The following is a 24,065-nucleotide window of genomic DNA, read 5'->3' on the forward strand; positions in this document are numbered from 1 at the left end:
ACATCAGTTCCATGTAGGTGTAGGTAGATCAGTTATATGAGTTATAGGTAGATCAGTTCTATGAGTTGTGTAGGTAAATTCCCAATCTGGCCCTCAAACCATCATGGTCACCTAATAATCCCCAGTTTACAATTGGCTCATTCATCCCCCTCCTCTCCCCTGTAACTATTCCCCAGGTCGTTGCTGCAAATGAGAATGTGTTCTCAGTCAACTTACCTGGTAAAATAACGGTAAAATAAAAATAAATAAATAAAAAGTTGCAGGTAGATCAGTTCTATGAGTTGTAGGTAGATCAGTTCTATGAGTTGTAGGTACATCAGTTCCATGTAGGTGTAGGTAGATCAGTTCCATGAGTTGTAGGTAGATCAGTTATATGAGTTATAGGTAGATCAGTTCTATGAGTTGTAGGTACATCAGTTATATGAGTTGTTGTTAGATCAGTTCCATGAGTTGTAGGTAGATTAGTTATATGAGTTATAGGTAGATCAGTTCTATGAGTTGTAGGTACATCAGTTATATGAGTTGCAGGCAGATCAGTTCCATGAGTTGTAGGTAGATCAGTCCCATGATATGTAGGTAGATCAGTTCCATGTAGGTGTAGGTAGGTCAGTTCCATGAGGTGTAGGTAGATCAGTTCCATGTAGGTGTAGGTAGATCAGTTCCATGTAGGTGTAGGTAGATCAGTTCCATGAGGTGAAGGTAGATCAGTTCCATGAGGTGTAGGTAGATCAGTTATATGAGTTGTAGGTAGATCAGTTCCATGTAGGTGTAGGTAGGTCAGTTCCATGTAGGTATAGGTAGATCAGTTCCATGTAGGTGTAGGTAGATCAATTCCATGTAGGTGTAGGTAGATCAGTTATATGAGTTGTATGTAGATCAGTTCCATGAGGTGTAGGTAGATCAGTTCCATGTAGGTGTAGGTAGATCAGTTCCATGTAGGTGTAGGTAGATCAGTTCCATGTAGGTGTAGGTAGATCAATTCCATGTAGGTGTAGGTAGATAAGTTCCATGTAGGTGTAGGTAGATCAGTTCCATGTAGGTGTAGGTAGATCAGTTATCTGAGTTGTATGTAGATCAGTTCCATGAGTTGTAGGTAGATCAGTTCCATGAGTTGTAGGTAGATCAGTTCCATGTAGGTGTAGGTAGATCAGTTCCATGTAGGTGTAGGTAGATCAGTTCCATGTAGGTGTAGGTAGGTCAGCACCATGTAGGTGTAGGTAGGCCAGTTCCTTGTAGGTGTAGGTAGATCAATTCCATGTAGGTGTATGTATATCAGTTCCATGTAGGTGCAGGTAGATCAGTTTCATGAGGTGTAGGTAGATCAGTTCCATGAGGTGTAGGTAGATCAGTTCCATGTAGGTGTAGGTAGATCAATTCCATGTAGGTGTAGGTAGATCAGTTCCATGTAGGTGTAGGTAGATCAATTCCATGTAGGTGTAGGTAGATCAGTTCCATGTAGGTATAGGTAGATCATTTCCATGTAGGTGTAGGTAGATCAGTTCCATGTAGGTGTAGGTAGATCAGTTCCATGTAGGTGTAGGTAGATCAGTTCCATGTAGGTGTAGGTAGATCAATTCCATGTAGGTGTAGGTAGATCAGTTCCATGTAGGTATAGGTAGATCAATTCCATGTAGGTGTAGGTAGATCAGTTCCATGTAGGTGTAGGTAGATCAGTTCCATATAGGTGAAGGTAGATCAGTTCCATGTAGGTGTAGGTAGATCAGTTCCATGTAGGTGTAGGTAGGTCAGTACCATGTAGGTGTAGGTAGATCAGTTCCATGTAGGTGTAGGTAGATCAGTTATATGAGTTGTATGTAGATCAGTTCCATGAGTTGTAGGTAGATCAGTTCCATGTAGGTGTAGGTAGATCAGTTCCATGTAGTTGTAGGTAGATCAGTTCCATGAGGTGTAGGTAGTTCAATTCCATGTAGGTATAGGTAGATCAATTCCATGTAGGTGTAGGTAGGTCAGTTCCATGTAGGTGTAGGTAGATCAGTTCCATGTAGGTGTAGGTAGATCAATTCCATGTAGGTGTAGGTAGGTCAGTTCCATGTAGGTGTAGGTAGATCAGTTCCATGTAGGTGTAGGTAGGTCAGTACTATGTCGGTGTAGGTAGATCAGTTCCATGTAGGTGTAGGTAGATCAGTTCCATGTAGGTATAGGTAGATCATTTCCATGTAGGTGTAGGTAGATCAGTTCCATGTAGGTGTAGGTAGATCAGTTCCATGTAGGTGTAGGTAGATCAGTTCCATGTAGGTGTAGGTAGATCAATTCCATGTAGGTGTAGGTAGATCAGTTCCATGTAGGTATAGGTAGATCAATTCCATGTAGGTGTAGGTAGATCAGTTCCATGTAGGTGTAGGTAGATCAGTTCCATATTGGTGAAGGTAGATCAGTTCCATGTAGGTGTAGGTAGATCAGTTCCATGTAGGTGTAGGTAGGTCAGTACCATGTAGGTGTAGGTAGATCAGTTCCATGTAGGTGTAGGTAGATCAGTTATATGAGTTGTATGTAGATCAGTTCCATGAGTTGTAGGTAGATCAGTTCCATGTAGGTGTAGGTAGATCAGTTCCATGTAGTTGTAGGTAGATCAGTTCCATGAGGTGTAGGTAGATCAATTCCATGTAGGTGTAGGTAGATCAATTCCATGTAGGTGTAGGTAGGTCAGTTCCATGTAGGTGTAGGTAGATCAGTTCCATGTAGGTGTAGGTAGATCAATTCCATGTAGGTGTAGGTAGGTCAGTTCCATGTAGGTGTAGGTAGATCAGTTCCATGTAGGTGTAGGTAGGTCAGTACTATGTAGGTGTAGGTAGATCAGTTCCATGTAGGTGTAGGTAGATCAGTTCCATGTAGGTGTAGGTAGGTCAGTACCATGTAGGTGTAGGTAGATCAGTTCCATGTAGGTGTAGGTAGATCATTTCCATGTAGGTGTAGGTAGATCAGTTCCATATAGGTGTAGGTAGATCAGTTCCATGTAGGTGTAGGTAGGTCAGTACCATGTAGGTGTAGGTAGATCAGTTCCATGTAGGTGTAGGTAGGTCAGTTCCATGTAGGTGTAGGTAGATCAGTTCCATGTAGTTGTAGGTAGGTCATTTCCACGAGGTGTAGATAGATCAGTTCCATGTAGGTTTAGGTAGATCAGTTCCATGTAGGTGTAGGTAGGTCAGTTCCATGTAGGTGTAGGTAGATCAGTTCCATGAGGTGAAGGTAGATCAGTTCCATGTAGGTGTAGGTAGGTCAGTTCCATGAGGTGTAGGTAGATCAGTTCCATGTAGGTGTAGGTAGATCAGTTCCATGTAGGTGTAGGTAGGTCAGCACCATGTAGGTGTAGGTAGGCCAGTTCCATGTAGGTGTAGGTAGATCAATTCCATGTAGGTGTATGTATATCAGTTCCATGTAGGTGTAGGTAGATCAGTTCCATGTAGGTGTAGGTAGATCAGTTCCATGTAGGTGTAGGTAGATCAATTCCATGTAGGTGTAGGTAGATAAGTTCCATGTAGGTGTAGGTAGATCAGTTCCATGTAGGTGTAGGTAGATCAGTTATCTGAGTTGTATGTAGATCAGTTCCATGAGTTGTAGGTAGATCAGTTCCATGAGTTGTAGGTAGATCAGTTCCATGTAGGTGTAGGTAGATCAGTTCCATGTAGGTGTAGGTAGATCAGTGCCATGTAGGTGTAGGTAGGTCAGCACCATGTAGGTGTAGGTAGGCCAGTTCCTTGTAGGTGTAGGTAGATCAATTCCATGTAGGTGTATGTATATCAGTTCCATGTAGGTGCAGGTAGATCAGTTTCATGAGGTGTAGGTAGATCAGTTCCATGAGGTGTAGGTAGATCAGTTCCATGTAGGTGTAGGTAGATCAATTCCATGTAGGTGTAGGTAGATCAGTTCCATGTAGGTGTAGGTAGATCAATTCCATGTAGGTGTAGGTAGATCAGTTCCATGTAGGTATAGGTAGATCATTTCCATGTAGGTGTAGGTAGATCAGTTCCATGTAGGTGTAGGTAGATCAGTTCCATGTAGGTGTAGGTAGATCAGTTCCATGTAGGTGTAGGTAGATCAATTCCATGTAGGTGTAGGTAGATCAGTTCCATGTAGGTATAGGTAGATCAATTCCATGTAGGTGTAGGTAGATCAGTTCCATGTAGGTGTAGGTAGATCAGTTCCATATAGGTGAAGGTAGATCAGTTCCATGTAGGTGTAGGTAGATCAGTTCCATGTAGGTGTAGGTAGGTCAGTACCATGTAGGTGTAGGTAGATCAATTCCATGTAGGTGTAGGTAGGTCAGTTCCATGTAGGTGTAGGTAGATCAGTTCCATGTAGGTGTAGGTAGGTCAGTACTATGTAGGTGTAGGTAGATCAGTTCCATGTAGGTGTAGGTAGATCAATTCCATGTAGGTGTAGGTAGGTCAGTTCCATGTAGGTGTAGGTAGATCAGTTCCATGTAGGTGTAGGTAGGTCAGTACTATGTAGGTGTAGGTAGATCAGTTCCATGTAGGTGTAGGTAGATCAGTTCCATGTAGGTGTAGGTAGGTCAGTACCATGTAGGTGTAGGTAGATCAGTTCCATGTAGGTGTAGGTAGATCATTTCCATGTAGGTGTAGGTAGATCAGTTCCATATAGGTGTAGGTAGATCAGTTCCATGTAGGTGTAGGTAGGTCAGTACCATGTAGGTGTAGGTAGATCAGTTCCATGTAGGTGTAGGTAGGTCAGTTCCATGTAGGTGTAGGTAGATCAGTTCCATGTAGTTGTAGGTAGGTCATTTCCACGAGGTGTAGATAGATCAGTTCCATGTAGGTTTAGGTAGATCAGTTCCATGTAGGTGTAGGTAGGTCAGTTCCATGTAGGTGTAGGTAGATCAGTTCCATGAGGTGAAGGTAGATCAGTTCCATGTAGGTGTAGGTAGGTCAGTTCCATGAGGTGTATGTAGATCAGTTCCATGTAGGTGTAGGTAGATCAGTTCCATGTAGGTGTAGGTAGGTCAGCACCATGTAGGTGTAGGTAGGCCAGTTCCATGTAGGTGTAGGTAGATCAATTCCATGTAGGTGTATGTATATCAGTTCCATGTAGGTGCAGGTAGATCAGTTTCATGAGGTGTAGGTAGATCAGTTCCATGAGGTGTAGGTAGATCAGTTCCATGAGGTGTAGGTAGATCAGTTCCATGTAGGTGTAGGTAGATCAATTCCATGTAGGTGTAGGTAGATCAGTTCCATGTAGGTGTAGGTAGATCAATTCCATGTAGGTGTAGGTAGATCAGTTCCATGTAGGTGTAGGTAGATCAATTCCATGTAGGTGTAGGTAGATCAGTTCCATGTAGGTATAGGTAGATCATTTCCATGTAGGTGTAGGTAGATCAGTTCCATGTAGGTGTAGGTAGATCAGTTCCATGTAGGTGTAGGTAGATCAGTTCCATGTAGGTGTAGGTAGATCAATTCCATGTAGGTGTAGGTAGATCAGTTCCATGTAGGTATAGGTAGATCAATTCCATGTAGGTGTAGGTAGATCAGTTCCATGTAGGTGTAGGTAGATCAGTTCCATATAGGTGAAGGTAGATCAGTTCCATGTAGGTGTAGGTAGATCAGTTCCATGTAGGTGTAGGTAGGTCAGTACCATGTAGGTGTAGGTAGATCAGTTCCATGTAGGTGTAGGTAGATCAGTTATATGAGTTGTATGTAGATCAGTTCCATGAGTTGTAGGTAGATCAGTTCCATGTAGGTGTAGGTAGATCAGTTCCATGTAGTTGTAGGTAGATCAGTTCCATGAGGTGTAGGTAGATCAATTCCATGTAGGTGTAGGTAGATCATTTGCATGTAGGTGTAGGTAGGTCAGTTCCATGTAGGTGTAGGTAGATCAGTTCCATGTAGGTGTAGGTAGATCAATTCCATGTAGGTGTAGGTAGGTCAGTTCCATGTAGGTGTAGGTAGATCAGTTCCATGTAGGTGTAGGTAGGTCAGTACTATGTAGGTGTAGGTAGATCAGTTCCATGTAGGTGTAGGTAGATCAGTTCCATGTAGGTATAGGTAGATCATTTCCATGTAGGTGTAGGTAGATCAGTTCCATGTAGGTGTAGGTAGATCAGTTCCATGTAGGTGTAGGTAGATCAGTTCCATGTAGGTGTAGGTAGATCAATTCCATGTAGGTGTAGGTAGATCAGTTCCATGTAGGTATAGGTAGATCAATTCCATGTAGGTGTAGGTAGATCAGTTCCATGTAGGTGTAGGTAGATCAGTTCCATATAGGTGAAGGTAGATCAGTTCCATGTAGGTGTAGGTAGATCAGTTCCATGTAGGTGTAGGTAGGTCAGTACCATGTAGGTGTAGGTAGATCAGTTCCATGTAGGTGTAGGTAGATCAGTTATATGAGTTGTATGTAGATCAGTTCCATGAGTTGTAGGTAGATCAGTTCCATGTAGGTGTAGGTAGATCAGTTCCATGTAGTTGTAGGTAGATCAGTTCCATGAGGTGTAGGTAGATCAATTCCATGTAGGTGTAGGTAGATCAATTCCATGTAGGTGTAGGTAGGTCAGTTCCATGTAGGTGTAGGTAGATCAGTTCCATGTAGGTGTAGGTAGATCAATTCCATGTAGGTGTAGGTAGGTCAGTTCCATGTAGGTGTAGGTAGATCAGTTCCATGTAGGTGTAGGTAGGTCAGTACTATGTAGGTGTAGGTAGATCAGTTCCATGTAGGTGTAGGTAGATCAGTTCCATGTAGGTGTAGGTAGGTCAGTACCATGTGGTTGTAGGTAGATCAGTTCCATGTAGGTGTAGGTAGATCATTTCCATGTAGGTGTAGGTAGATCAGTTCCATATAGGTGTAGGTAGATCAGTTCCTTGTAGGTGTAGGTAGGTCAGTACCATGTAGGTGTAGGTAGATCAGTTCCATGTAGGTGTAGGTAGGTCAGTTCCATGTAGGTGTAGGTAGATCAGTTCCATGTAGTTGTAGGTAGGTCATTTCCATGAGGTGTAGATAGATCAGTTCCATGTAGGTGTAGGTAGATCAGTTCCATGTAGGTGTAGGTAGGTCAGTTCCATGTAGGTGTAGGTAGATCAGTTCCATGAGGTGAAGGTAGATCAGTTCCATGTAGGTGTAGGTAGGTCAGTTCCATGAGGTGTAGGTAGATCAGTTCCATATAGGTGTAGGTAGATCAGTTCCATGTAGGTGTAGGTAGGTCAGTTCCATGAGGTGTAGGTAGATCAGTTCCATGTAGGTGTAGGTAGATCAATTCCATGTAGGTGTATGTATATCAGTTCCATGTAGGTGCAGGTAGATCAGTTTCATGAGGTGTAGGTAGATCAGTTCCATGAGGTGCAGGTAGATCAGTTCCATGAGGTGTAGGTAGATCAGTTCCATGTAGGTGTAGGTAGATCAATTCCATGTAGGTGTAGGTAGATCAGTTCCATGTAGGTGTAGGTAGATCAATTCCATGTAGGTGTAGGTAGATCAGTTCCATGTAGGTGTAGGTAGATCAATTCCATGTAGGTGTAGGTAGATCAGTTCCATGTAGGTATAGGTAGATCATTTCCATGTAGGTGTAGGTAGATCAGTTCCATGTAGGTGTAGGTAGATCAGTTCCATGTAGGTGTAGGTAGATCAGTTCCATGTAGGTGTAGGTAGATCAGTTCCATGTAGGTGTAGGTAGGTCAGTACCATGTAGGTGTAGGTAGATCAGTTCCATGTAGGTGTAGGTAGATCAGTTATATGAGTTGTATGTAGATCAGTTCCATGAGTTGTAGGTAGATCAGTTCCATGTAGGTGTAGGTAGATCAGTTCCATGTAGTTGTAGGTAGATCAGTTCCATGAGGTGTAGGTAGATCAATTCCATGTAGGTGTAGGTAGATCAATTGCATGTAGGTGTAGGTAGGTCAGTTCCATGTAGGTGTAGGTAGATCAGTTCCATGTAGGTGTAGGTAGATCAATTCCATGTAGGTGTAGGTAGGTCAGTTCCATGTAGGTGTAGGTAGATCAGTTCCATGTAGGTGTAGGTAGGTCAGTACTATGTAGGTGTAGGTAGATCAGTTCCATGTAGGTGTAGGTAGATCAGTTCCATGTAGGTATAGGTAGATCATTTCCATGTAGGTGTAGGTAGATCAGTTCCATGTAGGTGTAGGTAGATCAGTTCCATGTAGGTGTAGGTAGATCAGTTCCATGTAGGTGTAGGTAGATCAATTCCATGTAGGTGTAGGTAGATCAGTTCCATGTAGGTATAGGTAGATCAATTCCATGTAGGTGTAGGTAGATCAGTTCCATGTAGGTGTAGGTAGATCAGTTCCATATAGGTGAAGGTAGATCAGTTCCATGTAGGTGTAGGTAGATCAGTTCCATGTAGGTGTAGGTAGGTCAGTACCATGTAGGTGTAGGTAGATCAGTTCCATGTAGGTGTAGGTAGATCAGTTATATGAGTTGTATGTAGATCAGTTCCATGAGTTGTAGGTAGATCAGTTCCATGTAGGTGTAGGTAGATCAGTTCCATGTAGTTGTAGGTAGATCAGTTCCATGAGGTGTAGGTAGATCAATTTTATGTAGGTGTAGGTAGATAAATTCCATGTAGGTGTAGGTAGGTCAGTTCCATGTAGGTGTAGGTAGATCAGTTCCATGTAGGTGTAGGTAGATCAATTCCATGTAGGTGTAGGTAGGTCAGTTCCATGTAGGTGTAGGTAGATCAGTTCCATGTAGGTGTAGGTAGGTCAGTACTATGTAGGTGTAGGTAGATCAGTTCCATGTAGGTGTAGGTAGATCAGTTCCATGTAGGTGTAGGTAGGTCAGCACCATGTGGTTGTAGGTAGATCAGTTCCATGTAGGTGTAGGTAGATCATTTCCATGTAGGTGTAGGTAGATCAGTTCCATATAGGTGTAGGTAGATCAGTTCCTTGTAGGTGTAGGTAGGTCAGTACCATGTAGGTGTAGGTAGATCAGTTCCATGTAGGTGTAGGTAGGTCAGTTCCATGTAGGTGTAGGTAGATCAGTTCCATGTAGTTGTAGGTAGGTCATTTCCATGAGGTGTAGATAGATCAGTTCCATGTAGGTGTAGGTAGATCAGTTCCATGTAGGTGTAGGTAGGTCAGTTCCATGTAGGTGTAGGTAGATCAGTTCCATGAGGTGAAGGTAGATCAGTTCCATGTAGGTGTAGGTAGGTCAGTTCCATGAGGTGTAGGTAGATCAGTTCCATATAGGTGTAGGTAGATCAGTTCCATGTAGGTGTAGGTAGGTCAGTTCCATGAGGTGTAGGTAGATCAGTTCCATGTAGGTGTAGGTAGATCAATTCCATGTAGGTGTATGTATATCAGTTCCATGTAGGTGCAGGTAGATCAGTTTCATGAGGTGTAGGTAGATCAGTTCCATGAGGTGCAGGTAGATCAGTTCCATGAGGTGTAGGTAGATCAGTTCCATGTAGGTGTAGGTAGATCAATTCCATGTAGGTGTAGGTAGATCAGTTCCATGTAGGTGTAGGTAGATCAATTCCATGTAGGTGTAGGTAGATCAGTTCCATGTAGGTGTAGGTAGATCAATTCCATGTAGGTGTAGGTAGATCAGTTCCATGTAGGTATAGGTAGATCATTTCCATGTAGGTGTAGGTAGATCAGTTCCATGTAGGTGTAGGTAGATCAGTTCCATGTAGGTGTAGGTAGATCAGTTCCATGTAGGTGTAGGTAAATCAATTCCATGTAGGTGTAGGTAGATCAGTTCCATGTAGGTATAGGTAGATCAATTCCATGTAGGTGTAGGTAGATCAGTTCCATATAGGTGAAGGTAGATCAGTTCCATGTAGGTGTAGGTAGATCAGTTCCATGTAGGTGTAGGTAGGTCAGTACCATGTAGGTGTAGGTAGATCAGTTCCATGTAGGTGTAGGTAGATCAGTTATATGAGTTGTATGTAGATCAGTTCCATGAGTTGTAGGTAGATCAGTTCCATGTAGGTGTAGGTAGATCAGTTCCATGTTGTTGTAGGTAGATCAGTTCCATGAGGTGTAGGTAGATCAATTCCATGTAGGTGTAGGTAGATCAATTCCATTCAGGTGTAGGTAGGTCAGTTCCATGTAGGTGTAGGTAGATCAGTTCCATGTAGGTGTAGGTAGATCAATTCCATGTAGGTGTAGGTAGGTCAGTTCCATGTAGGTGTAGGTAGATCAGTTCCATGTAGGTGTAGGTAGGTCAGTACTATGTAGGTGTAGGTAGATCAGTTCCATGTAGGTGTAGGTAGATCAGTTCCATGTAGGTGTAGGTAGGTCAGTACCATGTAGGTGTAGGTAGATCAGTTCCATGTAGGTGTAGGTAGATCATTTCCATGTAGGTGTAGGTAGATCAGTTCCATATAGGTGTAGGTAGATCAGTTCCATGTAGGTGTAGGTAGGTCAGTACCATGTAGGTGTAGGTAGATCAGTTCCATGTAGGTGTAGGTAGGTCAGTTCCATGTAGGTGTAGGTAGATCAGTTCCATGTAGTTGTAGGTAGGTCAGTTCCATGAGGTGTAGATAGATCAGTTCCATGTAGGTGTAGGTGGATCAGTTCCATGTAGGTGTAGGTAGGTCAGTTCCATGTAGGTGTAGGTAGATCAGTTCCATGAGGTGAAGGTAGATCAGTTCCATGTAGGTGTAGGTAGATCAGTTCCATGAGGTGTAGATAGATCAGTTCCATGTAGATGTAGGTAGATCAGTTCCATGTAGGTGTAGGTAGATCAGTTCCATGTAGGTGTAGATAGATCAGTTCTATGTAGGTGTAGGTAGATCAGTTCTATGTAGGTGTAGGTAGATCAGTTCCATGTAGGTGTAGGTAGATCAGTTCCATGTAGGTGTAGGTAGGTCAGCACCATGTAGGTGTAGATAGATCAGTTCTATGTAGGTGTAGGTAGATCAGTTCCATGTAGGTGTAGGTAGGTCAGCACCATGTAGGTGTAGATAGATCAGTTCTATGTAGGTGTAGTTAGATCAGTTTCATGTAGGTGTAGGTAGGTCAGCACCATGTAGGTGTAGGTAGGTCAGTTCCATGTAGGTGTAGTTATATCAGTTCCATGTAGGTGCAGGTAGATCAGTTCCATGAGGTGTAGGTAGATCAGTTCCATGAGGTGTAGGTAGATCAGTTCCATGTAGGTGTGTGGTAGATGAGGGGAGAAGAGGGAGTGAGCAGTAAAAAGCATGTCACCGCCCGTCTTTGGTTAACTCAGGCCTGCTATTAATAATGGAGATTCTAAGCACGCACTCAAACCAGATCTGATGGGGGGGCTGTGTTTGGGTCGATTGAAAAAATGAAGTCTAGTCTGTTTTCCTAATACGGCCAGACATGGCCCCCTCCCTCTATGTTGCTCTCTGGTCTTCCTGAGTGGTCTGGCCCGGACAGATTAGCATGCTTAACTTTAACACGATTACAATATGCTGACAATATTCCACCTACGTTTGTTTCATGAATTGTAGTCGAACAATTGTTAAATTGGATTATAGCATATAAAACGTAACAGATTTTCACACAGCTTTCTCAGCAAGGCTCTCTCACAGAACTTTGTATGTTCTTCTCGAGAGAGAGAGAGAGAGAGAGAGAGAGAGAGAGAGAGAGAGAGAGAGAGAGAGAGAGAGAGAGAGAGAGAGAGAGAGAGAGAGAGAGAGAGAGAGAGAGAGAGAGAGAGAGAGAGAGAGAGAGAGAGAGAGAGAGAGAGAGAGGAGTGACAAACACACACACACATACACACACACACACGCACACACACAGAGATGACTGCACTTTGCGCATATTTTCATCAAACACACTGGCGGAAGGACTTTTACACAGGTGTGCATACACAAAGTTGTCCCAGTGAAATTGAGCCAACGATGTGCCAGCCAGTGGCATGACTGTTGGAACACCAACATGTCTTGACATTCTACATCATGTTAGTCTGACAATGCTGAATGGTGAGCAGAGATGATCTGTGGTAAAGACACTTTGTTGAAATGCTCTGTGTCAACCTCACCAGCTAATGTTCTGGAGGACAGAGTCAGTGATGTCTGGCCTTAAAGCTAGAATACACATTTGGTGAAACAGTGCCCCAGCGCCTTTGTTATTGTTTTGCTGATGAAAGAGGAGAGGGGAGTCCAGCAGATGTCTGTAAAAAACAATTACAGTAGATATTCTGCTGTTTTATCACGCATGCAGTGATGATCGAGGAAGTGACTACTTTGTTGTTGTAATTTCCCAAACGGACGTGGCTGTTTCACCAAATAGGGGTTCGAGCTTTAAGCAGGGCTAATGGACGTCGGCCATACGCAGTAGATTAACTTGTGGAATCGTCTGGAAAATAACAGGAATTGATGGCCAATGTTCTCTGGTCAGGAGTGATAGGACGGCCACCTGCAGCATACGGCCAACGTTCTATTGGTCTGACTTGTCCTTCAGAGGCAGAGCTGGAGACAATGATGTCTCATCCTATAGGGAAAAATTACCCCAAATCAAATGGATAGCGTTATCTTGCAGCTTTATGTAAATGTAACAGTATGTCAGAGCGAAGCAGTTGCTAGCAGGCTTGGAGGACGTTGCGAGGTAGAGAGGCATGGCTGGTACTGAAAGGCTGCTTTTGAAGCTGAGCTCACGCACAGGGCTTAGCCCCACCATGCTAGGTAGTGAGGGAGGGAGGGGATGGAAGAACGTCTTTCTCCCTCCTTTTTGTCTCTGTAAGGCTGAGGCAGAGATCAAATACTGAGGTAGAGACTGGAATTTTATGACACTGTACTGACATTCTAAGGCTATTGGAACAGATTTTGGTAACCGGGGCTGACAAGTCATCACATGCATTATTGTTCTTTCAGGAAGGCTGATGTATACATCAATGTGATTTTATAGTTTGTTATAAAAGGTGGAATATTGTGTGTTTTTGTACATCAGACCAGGTTCTGGAAGTTGTGTATGTAATATGTGTTGGTGTGTGTACATACAATACCGACCGTGTGTGTGTGTGTGTGTGTGTGTGTGTGTGTGTGTGGGCAGTGGGCGGCAGGGTGAATCAGGAGCTGAAATACACACGTCTGAAGATGGGCGAGGAGGCCATGTTCAGTCCCCAGCTGATGATTCAGGCACCGCGCCAGGAGGGCGCTAACGTGCTCACTGTGGAGGCGCTGCAGCAACACCTGGACTCGGCCATCAGGGCCAGCCAAGTGCACGTTTACCTCTTTAACAGGTAACACACACTGTACTTACATGCACGCACATACACACACCAGCTGAGTGCACGTTCGCCGCTATAACAGGTGACACTCTAACACACAAACATTCAAACAAATTATGTTTTAGATCGTTCAAAGCTGTTGTGCAAGTGATTTATTGAATGCCTCCATTTCAGACAATGGAAATTGGAACATTTATGCTACAAATCAGGAGAAATGGATACTGAAACTCATTTTGTGAACCAGGTAAGCATGAGTGAACTGAGTTTGTCTCTCTCTTTCTACACCAAACACTGCCTCTCATACAGACTCCCAAACACTGCCTCTCATACAGACTCCCAAACACTGCCTCTCATACAGACTCCCAAACACTGCCTCTCATACAGACTCCCAAACACTGCCTCTCATACAGACTCCCAAACACTGCCTCTCATACAGACTCCCAAACACTGCCTCTCATACAGACTCCCAAACACTGCCTCTCATACAGACTCCCAAACACTGCCTCTCATACAGACTCCCAAACACTGCCTCTCATACAGACTCCCAAACACTGCCTCTCATACAGACTCCTAAACACTGCCTCTCATACAGACTCCTAAACACTGCCTCTCATACAGACTCCCAAACACTGCCTCTCATACAGACTCCCAAACACTGCCTCTCATACAGACTCCTAAACACTGCCTCTCATACAGACTCCTAAACACTGCCTCTCATACAGACTCCCAAACACTGCCTCTCATACAGACTCCCAAACACTGCCTCTCATACAGACTCCCAAACACTGCCTCTCATACAGACTCCCAAACACTGCCTCTCATACAGACTCCTAAACACTGCCTCTCATACAGACTTCTAAACACTGCCTCCCAAACACTGCCTCTCATACAGACTCCTAAACACTGCCTCCCAAACACTGCCTCTCATACAGACTGATAGAATGTGATTAGTAGTTGTAGAGCGTCAGTGGTAACGTGGTGTCTGCTGTCTCCCATCAGATCATTAAGAAGCTGTTGTGATGTTACTATCATGTGATGTTACTATAATTGAATGTAACTATAATGTGATGTTAGTATAATGTGATGTTCTACTGTACTGATTATAGCATCAGTGGTAACATGGTGTATGCATTCTCCTGTCAGATTATTGAAAAGCTCCACCCCTGTCTCATCATCACTCCGCTGGACTGTTTCTGGGAGGGAGCCAAGCTCCAGTCTGGAATGGTCTACCTCCCGTGAGTACACATTACACACATCACTCATTATAAACATCACACATTACACACATTACTCATTATAAACATCACACATTACACACATCACTCATTATAAACATCACACATTACACACATCAGTCATTATAAACATCACACATTACACACATCACTCATTATAAACATCACACATTACACACATCACTCATTATAAACATCACATATTACACACATCACTCATTATAAACATCACACATTACACACATTACTCATTATAAACATCACATATTATACACATCACTCATTATAAACATCACACATTACACACATCACTCATTATAAACATCACACATTACACACATCAGTCATTATAAACATCACACATTACACACATCACTCATTATTCACATCACTCATTATAAACATCACACATTACACACATCACTCATTATACACATCACACATTATACACATCACACATTATACACATCACACATAATACACACCACACATAATACACACCACACATTATACACATCACATATAATACACATCACACATCACACATTATACACATCACATATTATACACATCACACATTATACACATCACAATTTATACACACCACACATTATACACATCACATATTATACACATCACACATTATACACATCACTCATTATACACCTCACACATTATACACATCACTCATTATACACCTCACACATTATACACATCACTCATTATACACCTCACACATTATACACATCACATATTATACACATCACACATTATACACATCACTCATTATACACCTCACACATTATACACACCACACATTATACGCATCACACATTGTACACATCACACATTATACACATCACACATTGTACACATCACTTATCACATTATACACATCATACATTATACATTATACACATCACACATTATACACATCACACATTATACACACCACACATTACACACATCACATATTATACACATCACACATTATACACATCACACATTATACACATCACACATTATACACATCACGCTTAATACACATCACACATTATACACATCACATATTATACACATCACACATTATACACATCACACATTATACACATCACGCATTATACACATCACACATTATACATCTCACATATTATACACATCACACATTATACACATCACACATTATACACATCACGCATTATACACATCACACATTATACACATCACACATTATACACATCACACATTATACATTATACACATCACACATTATACATTGTACACATCACGCATTATACACATCACACATTATACACATCACACATTATACACATCACACATTATACATTATACACATCACACATTATACACACCACACAGTATACACATCACACATTATACACATCACACATTATACACACCACACATTATACACATCACACATTATACACACCACACATTATACATCTCACATATTATACATCTCACATATTATACACATCACACATTATACACACCACACATTATACACATCACACATTATACATCTCACATATTATACACATCACACATTATACACATCACATATTATACACATCACATATTATACACATCACACATTATACACACCACACATTATACACATCACACATTATACATCTCACATATTATACACATCACACATTATACACATCACATATTATACACATCACACATTTTACACACCACACAGTATACACATCACACATTATACACACCACACATTATACACATCACACATTATACACATCACACATTATACACATCACACATTATACACATCACATAATATACACATCACATATTATACACATCACACATTTTTCACACCACACAGTATACACATCACACATTATACACATCACACATTATACACATCACGCATTATACACATCACACATTATACACATCACATATTATACACATCACACATTTTACACACCACACAGTATACACATCACACATTATACACATCACATATTATACACATCACACAGTTTACACACCACACAGTATACACATCACACATTATACACATCACACATTATACACACCACACATTATACACATCACACATTATACACATCACACATTATACACATCACACATTATACACATCACACATTATACACATCACACATTATACACATCGCACATTATACACATCGCATATTATACACATCACACAGTATACACACCACACATTATACACATCACATACTATACACACCACACATTATACACATCACATATTATACACACCACACATTATACACATCACTCATTATACACCTCACACATTATACACATCACACATTGTACACATCACACATTGTACACATCACACATTAAACACATCACACATTATACACATCACACAATGTACACATCACTTATCACAATATACACATCACACATTATACACATCACACATTATACACATCACACATTATACACATCACACATTATACATCTTACATATTATACACATCACATATTATACACACCACACATTATACACATCACGCATTATACACATCACATATAATACACACCACACATTATACACATCACGCATTATACACATCACATATTATACACATCACACATTATACACATTACACATTATACACATCACATATTATACACATCACACATTATACACATGACACATTATACACATCACACATTGTACACATCACTTATCACATTATACACATCACATATTATACACATCACGCATTATACACATCACGCATTATACACATCACACATTATACACATCACATATTATACACATTACACATTATGCACATCACATATTATACACATCACACATTATACACATCACATATTATACACATCACATATTATACACACCACACATTATACGCATCGCATATTATACACATCACACATTATACACATCACATAATATACACACCACACATTATACACATCACATATTATACACATCACGTGTTATACACATCACATATTATACACATCACACATTATACACATCACATATTATACACACCACACATTATACACATCACACATTATACACATCACACATTATACACATCACACATTATACACATCACATAATATACACACCACACATTATACACATCACGTGTTATACACATCACATATTATACACACCACACATTATACACATCACATATTATACACACCACACATTATACACATCACACATTATACACATCACACATTATACATCTTACATATTATACACATCACACATTATACACACCACGCATTATACACACCACACATTATACACATCACATATTATACACATCACACATTATACACATCACACATTATACACATCACACATTATACACATCACACATTATACACATCACATATTATACACATCACACATTTCACACACCACACAGCATACACATCACATATTATACACATCACACATTATACACATCACATATTATACACACCACACATTATACACATCACTCATTATACACCTCACACATTATACACATCACACATTGTACACATCACACATTGTACACATCACACATTAAACACATCACACATTATACACATCACACATTGTACACATCACACATTGTACACATCACTTATCACATTATACACATCACACATTATACACATCACACATTATACACATCACACATTATACACATCACACATTATACATCTTACATATTATACACATCACATATTATACACACCACACATTATACACATCACGCATTATACACATCACATAGTATACACACCACACATTATACACATCACATATTATACACATCACATATTATACACAGCACACATTATACACATCACATATTATACACATCACATATTATACACATCACGCATTATACACATCACGCATTATACACATCACACATTATACACATCACATATTATACACATTACACATTATACACATCACATATTATACACATCACACGTTATACACATTGCACATTATACACATCACACATTATACACATCACACATTATACACATCACATATTATACACATCACACATTTTACACATCACACATTATACACATCACACATTACACACATCACACATTATACACATCACATATTATACACATCACACATTATACACATCACATATTATACACATCACATATTATACACATCACATATTATACACACCGCACATTATACGCATCGCATATTATACACATCACACATTATACACATCACATAATATACACACCACACATTATACACATCACATATTATACACATCACGTATTATACACATCACATATTATACACATCACACGGTTTACACGTCACATATTATACACACCACACATTATACACATCACACATTATACACATCACACATTATACACATCACACATTATACACATCACATAATATACACACCACACTTTATACACATCACATATTATACACATCACGTATTATACACATCACATATTATACACACCACACATTATACACATCACATATTATACACACCACACATTATACACATCACACGTTATACATCTCACACATTATACACATCACACATTATACACAATATACATTATACACATAACACATTATACACATCATATATTATACACATCACATCACACATGATACACCTCACACATTATACACATCATACATTATACATATCATACATTATACACATCATACATTATACACATCACACATTATATTTATATTTATCATACATTATACACATCACACATTATGCATTTAATACATTATACACATCACACATTATACATATCATACATTATACACATCACACATTATTCATATAATACATTATACACATCACACATTATATATATCATACATTATACACATCATACATTATACATATCATACATTATACACATCATACATTATATGTATCATACATTATACACATCATACATTATACATATCATACATTATACTTTGGAAACTACGATTTACAAATGTTGCTCTCTGGAGTGTTGGGTTCTGGAGTGTTGAGTTCTGGAGTGTTGAGTTCTGGAGTGTTGGTTTCTGGAGTGTATGTTTGATGTTGGAGATTGTGGAATTCTGTGATTTGGAGTTGTGTCTACCCACCACTCCTAGTGGCATATCACACCCTCTGCAGTGGACCAACTTTGACCCCAAGGAGTTCCTGACCGAGCTTCGGGCCCTGAAGGTTCAGGTAGACAGCTGGGAGGTGATGCTGGAGAAGGCTGACGTGGGACATGGCTACATGGACCGGCCCTGTCTCAACCCCCAAGACCCCGACTGTCCCCTCACTGCCCCCAACAAGAACACCACCAAGGTACACACACGCACACACACACACACGCATGATGCAGAAACACACACACATGGAAAAATGGCGCCGGAGGAGATGGCCACCGTTTTACGGTCTTCTAACCAATTGTGCTATTATGTGTTTTTTTTGCGATATTTGTTAATTATTTTGTACATGATGTATCTGCAACCATATCTTACGGCAGAAAAGAGCTTCTGGATATCAGGACAGCGATCACTCACCTCGGATTAGATGAAGATTTTATTCAACAACAACAACAACAAGCAGGACTCACACGATATTCTCCAAACACCCCACAGGGCAGACATCCCAATTATTCACATAAGGAAGCGACGCAGAGGAAGTAGAGCCGGATGCCTCGTCCGGATCCGCAGAAGGCGAGTAGGAAAGCTGCCGTTACCGTCAATATTACTCGCCAACGTGCGATCATTGGACAATAAACTAGATGAGGTACGATCACGAATATCCTACCAACGGGACATCAAAACCTGTAATATCCTATGTTTCACGGAATCGTGGCTGAATGACGACATGGATATTCAGCTAGCGGGATACAAGCTGCACCGGCAAGATAGAACAGCACACTCCGGTAAGACGAGGGGGGGCGGTCTGTGCATATTTGTAAACAACAGCTGGTGCACGAAATCTAAGGAAGTCTCTAGATTTTGCTCGCCTGAAGTAGAGTATATTGTGATATAATGCAGGCCACATTACTTGCCTAGCGAGTTCTCAGCTATACTTTTTGTGGCTGTTTATTTACCACCACAATCAGATTATTTACCACCACAATCAGATGCGGGCACTAAGACCGCACTCAGTCAGCTGTATAAGGAAATAAGCAAACAGGAAACCACTCACCCAGAGGCGGCGACTTTAATGCAGGGAAACTTAAATCAGTTCTACCAAATCTCTATCAACAGGTTAAATGTACAACCAAAGGGAAATAAATTCTAGATCACCTGTACTCCACACACAGAGACGCGTACAAAGCTCTCCCTCGCCCTCCATTTGGTAAATCCGACCACAACTCTATCCTCCTGATTCCTGCCTACAAGCAAAAATTAAAGCAGGAAGCACCAGTGACTCGGTCTATAAAAAAATGGTCAGATGAAGCAGATGCTAAGCTACAGGACTGTTTTCTATCACAGACTGGAACATGTTCCGGGATTCTTCCTATGGCATTGAGGAATACACCACATCAGTCACTGGCTTTATCAATAAGTGCATTGAGGACGTCGTCCCTCACAGTGACTGTACGTACATACCCCAACCAGAAGCCATGGATTACAGGCAACATTCGTACTGAGCTAAAGGGTAGAGCTGCCGCTTTCAAGGTGCGGGACTCTAACCCGGAAGCTTACAAGAAATCTCGCTATGCCCTGCGACGAACCATCAAACAAGCAAAGCGTCAATACAGGGCTAAGATTGAATAATACTACACCGGCTCCGACGCTCGTCGGATGTAGCAGGGCTTGCAAACTATTACAGACTAAAAAAGGGAAGCACAGCCACGAGCTGCCCAGTGACACAAGCCTACCAGACGAGCTAAATCACTTCTATGCTCGCCTCGAGGCAAGCAACACTGAGGCATGCATGAGAGCATCAGCTGTTCCGGACTACTGTGTGATCACGCTCTCCGTAGCCAACGTGAGTAAGACGTTTAAACAGGTCAACATACACAAGGCTGCGGGGCCAGACGGATTACCAGGACGTGTGCTCAGGGCATGTGCTGACCAACTGGCAGGTGTCTTCACTGACATTTTCAACATGTCCCTGATTGAGTCTGTAATACCAACACGTTACAAGCAGACCAGCATAGTCCCTGTGCCCAAGAAGACAAAGGCAACCTGCCTAAATGACTACAGACCCGTAGCACTCACGTCCGTAGCCGTGAAGTACTTTGAAAAGTTGGTAATGGCTCACATCAACACCATTATCTCAGAAACTCTAGACCCACTCCAATTTGTATACCGCCCAAACAGATCCACAGATGATGCAATCTCTATTGCACTGCACACTGCCCTTTCCCACCTGGACAAAAGGAACACCTATGTGAGAATGCTATTCTTTGACTACAGCTCAGCGTTCAACACCATAGTACCCTCAAAGCTCATCACTAAGCTAAGGAACCTGGGACTAAACACCTCCCTCTGCAACTGGATCCTGGACTTCCTGACGGGCCGCCCCCCAGGTGGTGAGGGTAGGTAGCAACACATTTGCCACTCTGATCCTCAACACTGGAGCTCCCCAGACAGCCTATAGGGAGGAGGTCAGAGACCTGGCCGGGTGGTGGCAGAATAACAACCTATCCCTCAACATAACCAAGACTAAGGAGATGATTGTGGACTACAGGAAAAGGAGGACCGAGCACGTCCCCATTCTCATCAACGGGGCCGTAGTGGAGCAGGTTGAGAGCTTCAGATTCCTTGGTGTCCACATCAACAACAAACTAGAATGGTCCAAACACACCAAGACAGTCGTGAAGAGGGCACGACAAAGCCTATTCCCCCTCAGGAAACTAAAAAGATTTGGCATGGGTCCTGAAATCCTCAAAAGGTTCTACAGCTGCAACATCGAGAGCATCCTGACCGGTTGCATCACTGCCTGGTACGGCAATTGCTCGGCCTCCGACCGCAAGGCACTACAGAGGGTAGTGCATACGGCCCAATACATCACTGGGGCAAAGCTGCCTGCCATCCAGGACCTCTACACCAGGCGGTGTCAGAGGAAGGCCCTAAAAATTGTCAATGACCCCAGTCACCCCAGTCATAGACTGTTCTCTCTACTACCGCATGGCAAGCGGTATCGGAGTGCCAAGTCTAGGACAAAAAGGCTTCTCAACAGTTTTTACCCCCAAGCCATAAGACTTCTGAACAGGTAACCAATGGTTACCCGGACTATTTACATTGTGTGCCCCCCCCCCCCAACCCCTCTTTTACGCTGCTGCTACTCTCTGTTTATCTTATATGAATAGTCACTTTAACCATACATACATGTACCTCAATAAGCCTGACTAACCGGTGTCTGTATATAGCCTTGCTACTCTTATTTTCAAATGAATTTTTACTGTTGTTTTATTTCTTTACTTACCTACCTACCTACACACACACGCACGCACGCACGCACGCACGCACACACACACACACACACACACACACACACACACCTTTTTTTCCCCACTATTGGTTAGTGCCTGTAAGTAAGCATTTCTCTGTAAGGTCTACACCTGTTGTATTCGGCGCATGTGACAAATACATGTTGATTTGATTTGACACACACATCCATGTATAATATGCTGTTTGTACACATGCACACACCCATACAGACACAGACCCATTGACTATGTTGTTGTGTTGTAGCCCTTTGACTTGGCTCGCATCCTTACTGGCGGCTGCCATGGCCTCTCCAGGAAGTACATGCACTGGCAGGAAGAGCTGATTGTAGGGGGGACTACCAAGAACGGCACTGGACCACTACTCAGGTAAGAAAGAGAGAGAGTCCGAGGTCCTACAGCAGAGAGGACCTACAGCAGCACCTAGATCTTCTGCCCAGATTCTGTCTGACCTGGGCCCTGGCAGTCAATCTCAGTAAGACAAAAATAATGGTGTTCCAAAATTCCATCTAGACACCGTTGCCCAAGAGCTCACAAAAAACAATGCATACCTCGACCTAAACATCAGCGCCATAGGTAATTTTCACAAAGCTGTGAACGTTCTGAGAGACATGGCAAGAAGGGCCTTCTACGCTGTCAAAAGGAACATAAAATGCAACATACCAATTAGGATCTGGCAAAAAATATTTTAATCAGTTATAGAACACATTGCCCTTTATGATTGTGAGGTCTGGGGTCCGCTCACCAACCAAGAATTCACAAAATGGGACAAACACCAAATTGAGACTAAATAATGCATGCATAGCAGAATTAGGCTGATAGCCACTAATTATCAACATCCAGAAAAGAGCAGTTCAATTCTACAACCACCTAAAAGGAAGTGATTCCCAAATCTTCCAAAACAAAGCGATCACCTACAAAGAAATGAACCTGGAGAAGAGTCCCCTAAGCAAGCTGGTCCTGGGGCTCTATTCACAAATAGACCTCACAGAGCCCCAGGATAGTAACACAATTAGACCCAACCAAATAATGAGATAACAAAAATATAGTTACTTGACACGTTGGAAAGAATTGACAAAAAATAGAGCAAAATAGAATGCTATTTGGCCCTAAACAGAGAGTACACAGTGGCAGACTACCTGACCGCTGTGACTGACCGAAAATTAAGGAAATCTTTGACTATGTACAGAC

The 24,065-nt window shown here is 41.6% G+C and overlaps 1 protein-coding gene across 2 annotated transcripts in view; it reads left to right on the forward strand.

Annotated features, from left to right (window-relative positions):
• Positions 1–24,065, forward strand: part of LOC129826590 (protein patched homolog 1-like) — a 164,034-nt gene that overhangs the window by 38,879 nt on the left and 101,090 nt on the right. For both annotated transcript variants that reach the window (XM_055887495.1, XM_055887496.1), the window contains exons 3-7: positions 12,945–13,134; positions 13,297–13,366; positions 14,266–14,357; positions 19,564–19,765; positions 23,122–23,243. In XM_055887495.1, the coding sequence (XP_055743470.1) occupies positions 12,945–13,134; positions 13,297–13,366; positions 14,266–14,357; positions 19,564–19,765; positions 23,122–23,243 (676 nt within the window). The remainder of the gene's footprint in view (positions 1–12,944; positions 13,135–13,296; positions 13,367–14,265; positions 14,358–19,563; positions 19,766–23,121; positions 23,244–24,065) is intronic.

Source organism: Salvelinus fontinalis, chromosome 28, assembly GCF_029448725.1.
Source record: "Salvelinus fontinalis isolate EN_2023a chromosome 28, ASM2944872v1, whole genome shotgun sequence".
Classification (NCBI taxonomy): domain Eukaryota; kingdom Metazoa; phylum Chordata; class Actinopteri; order Salmoniformes; family Salmonidae; genus Salvelinus; species Salvelinus fontinalis.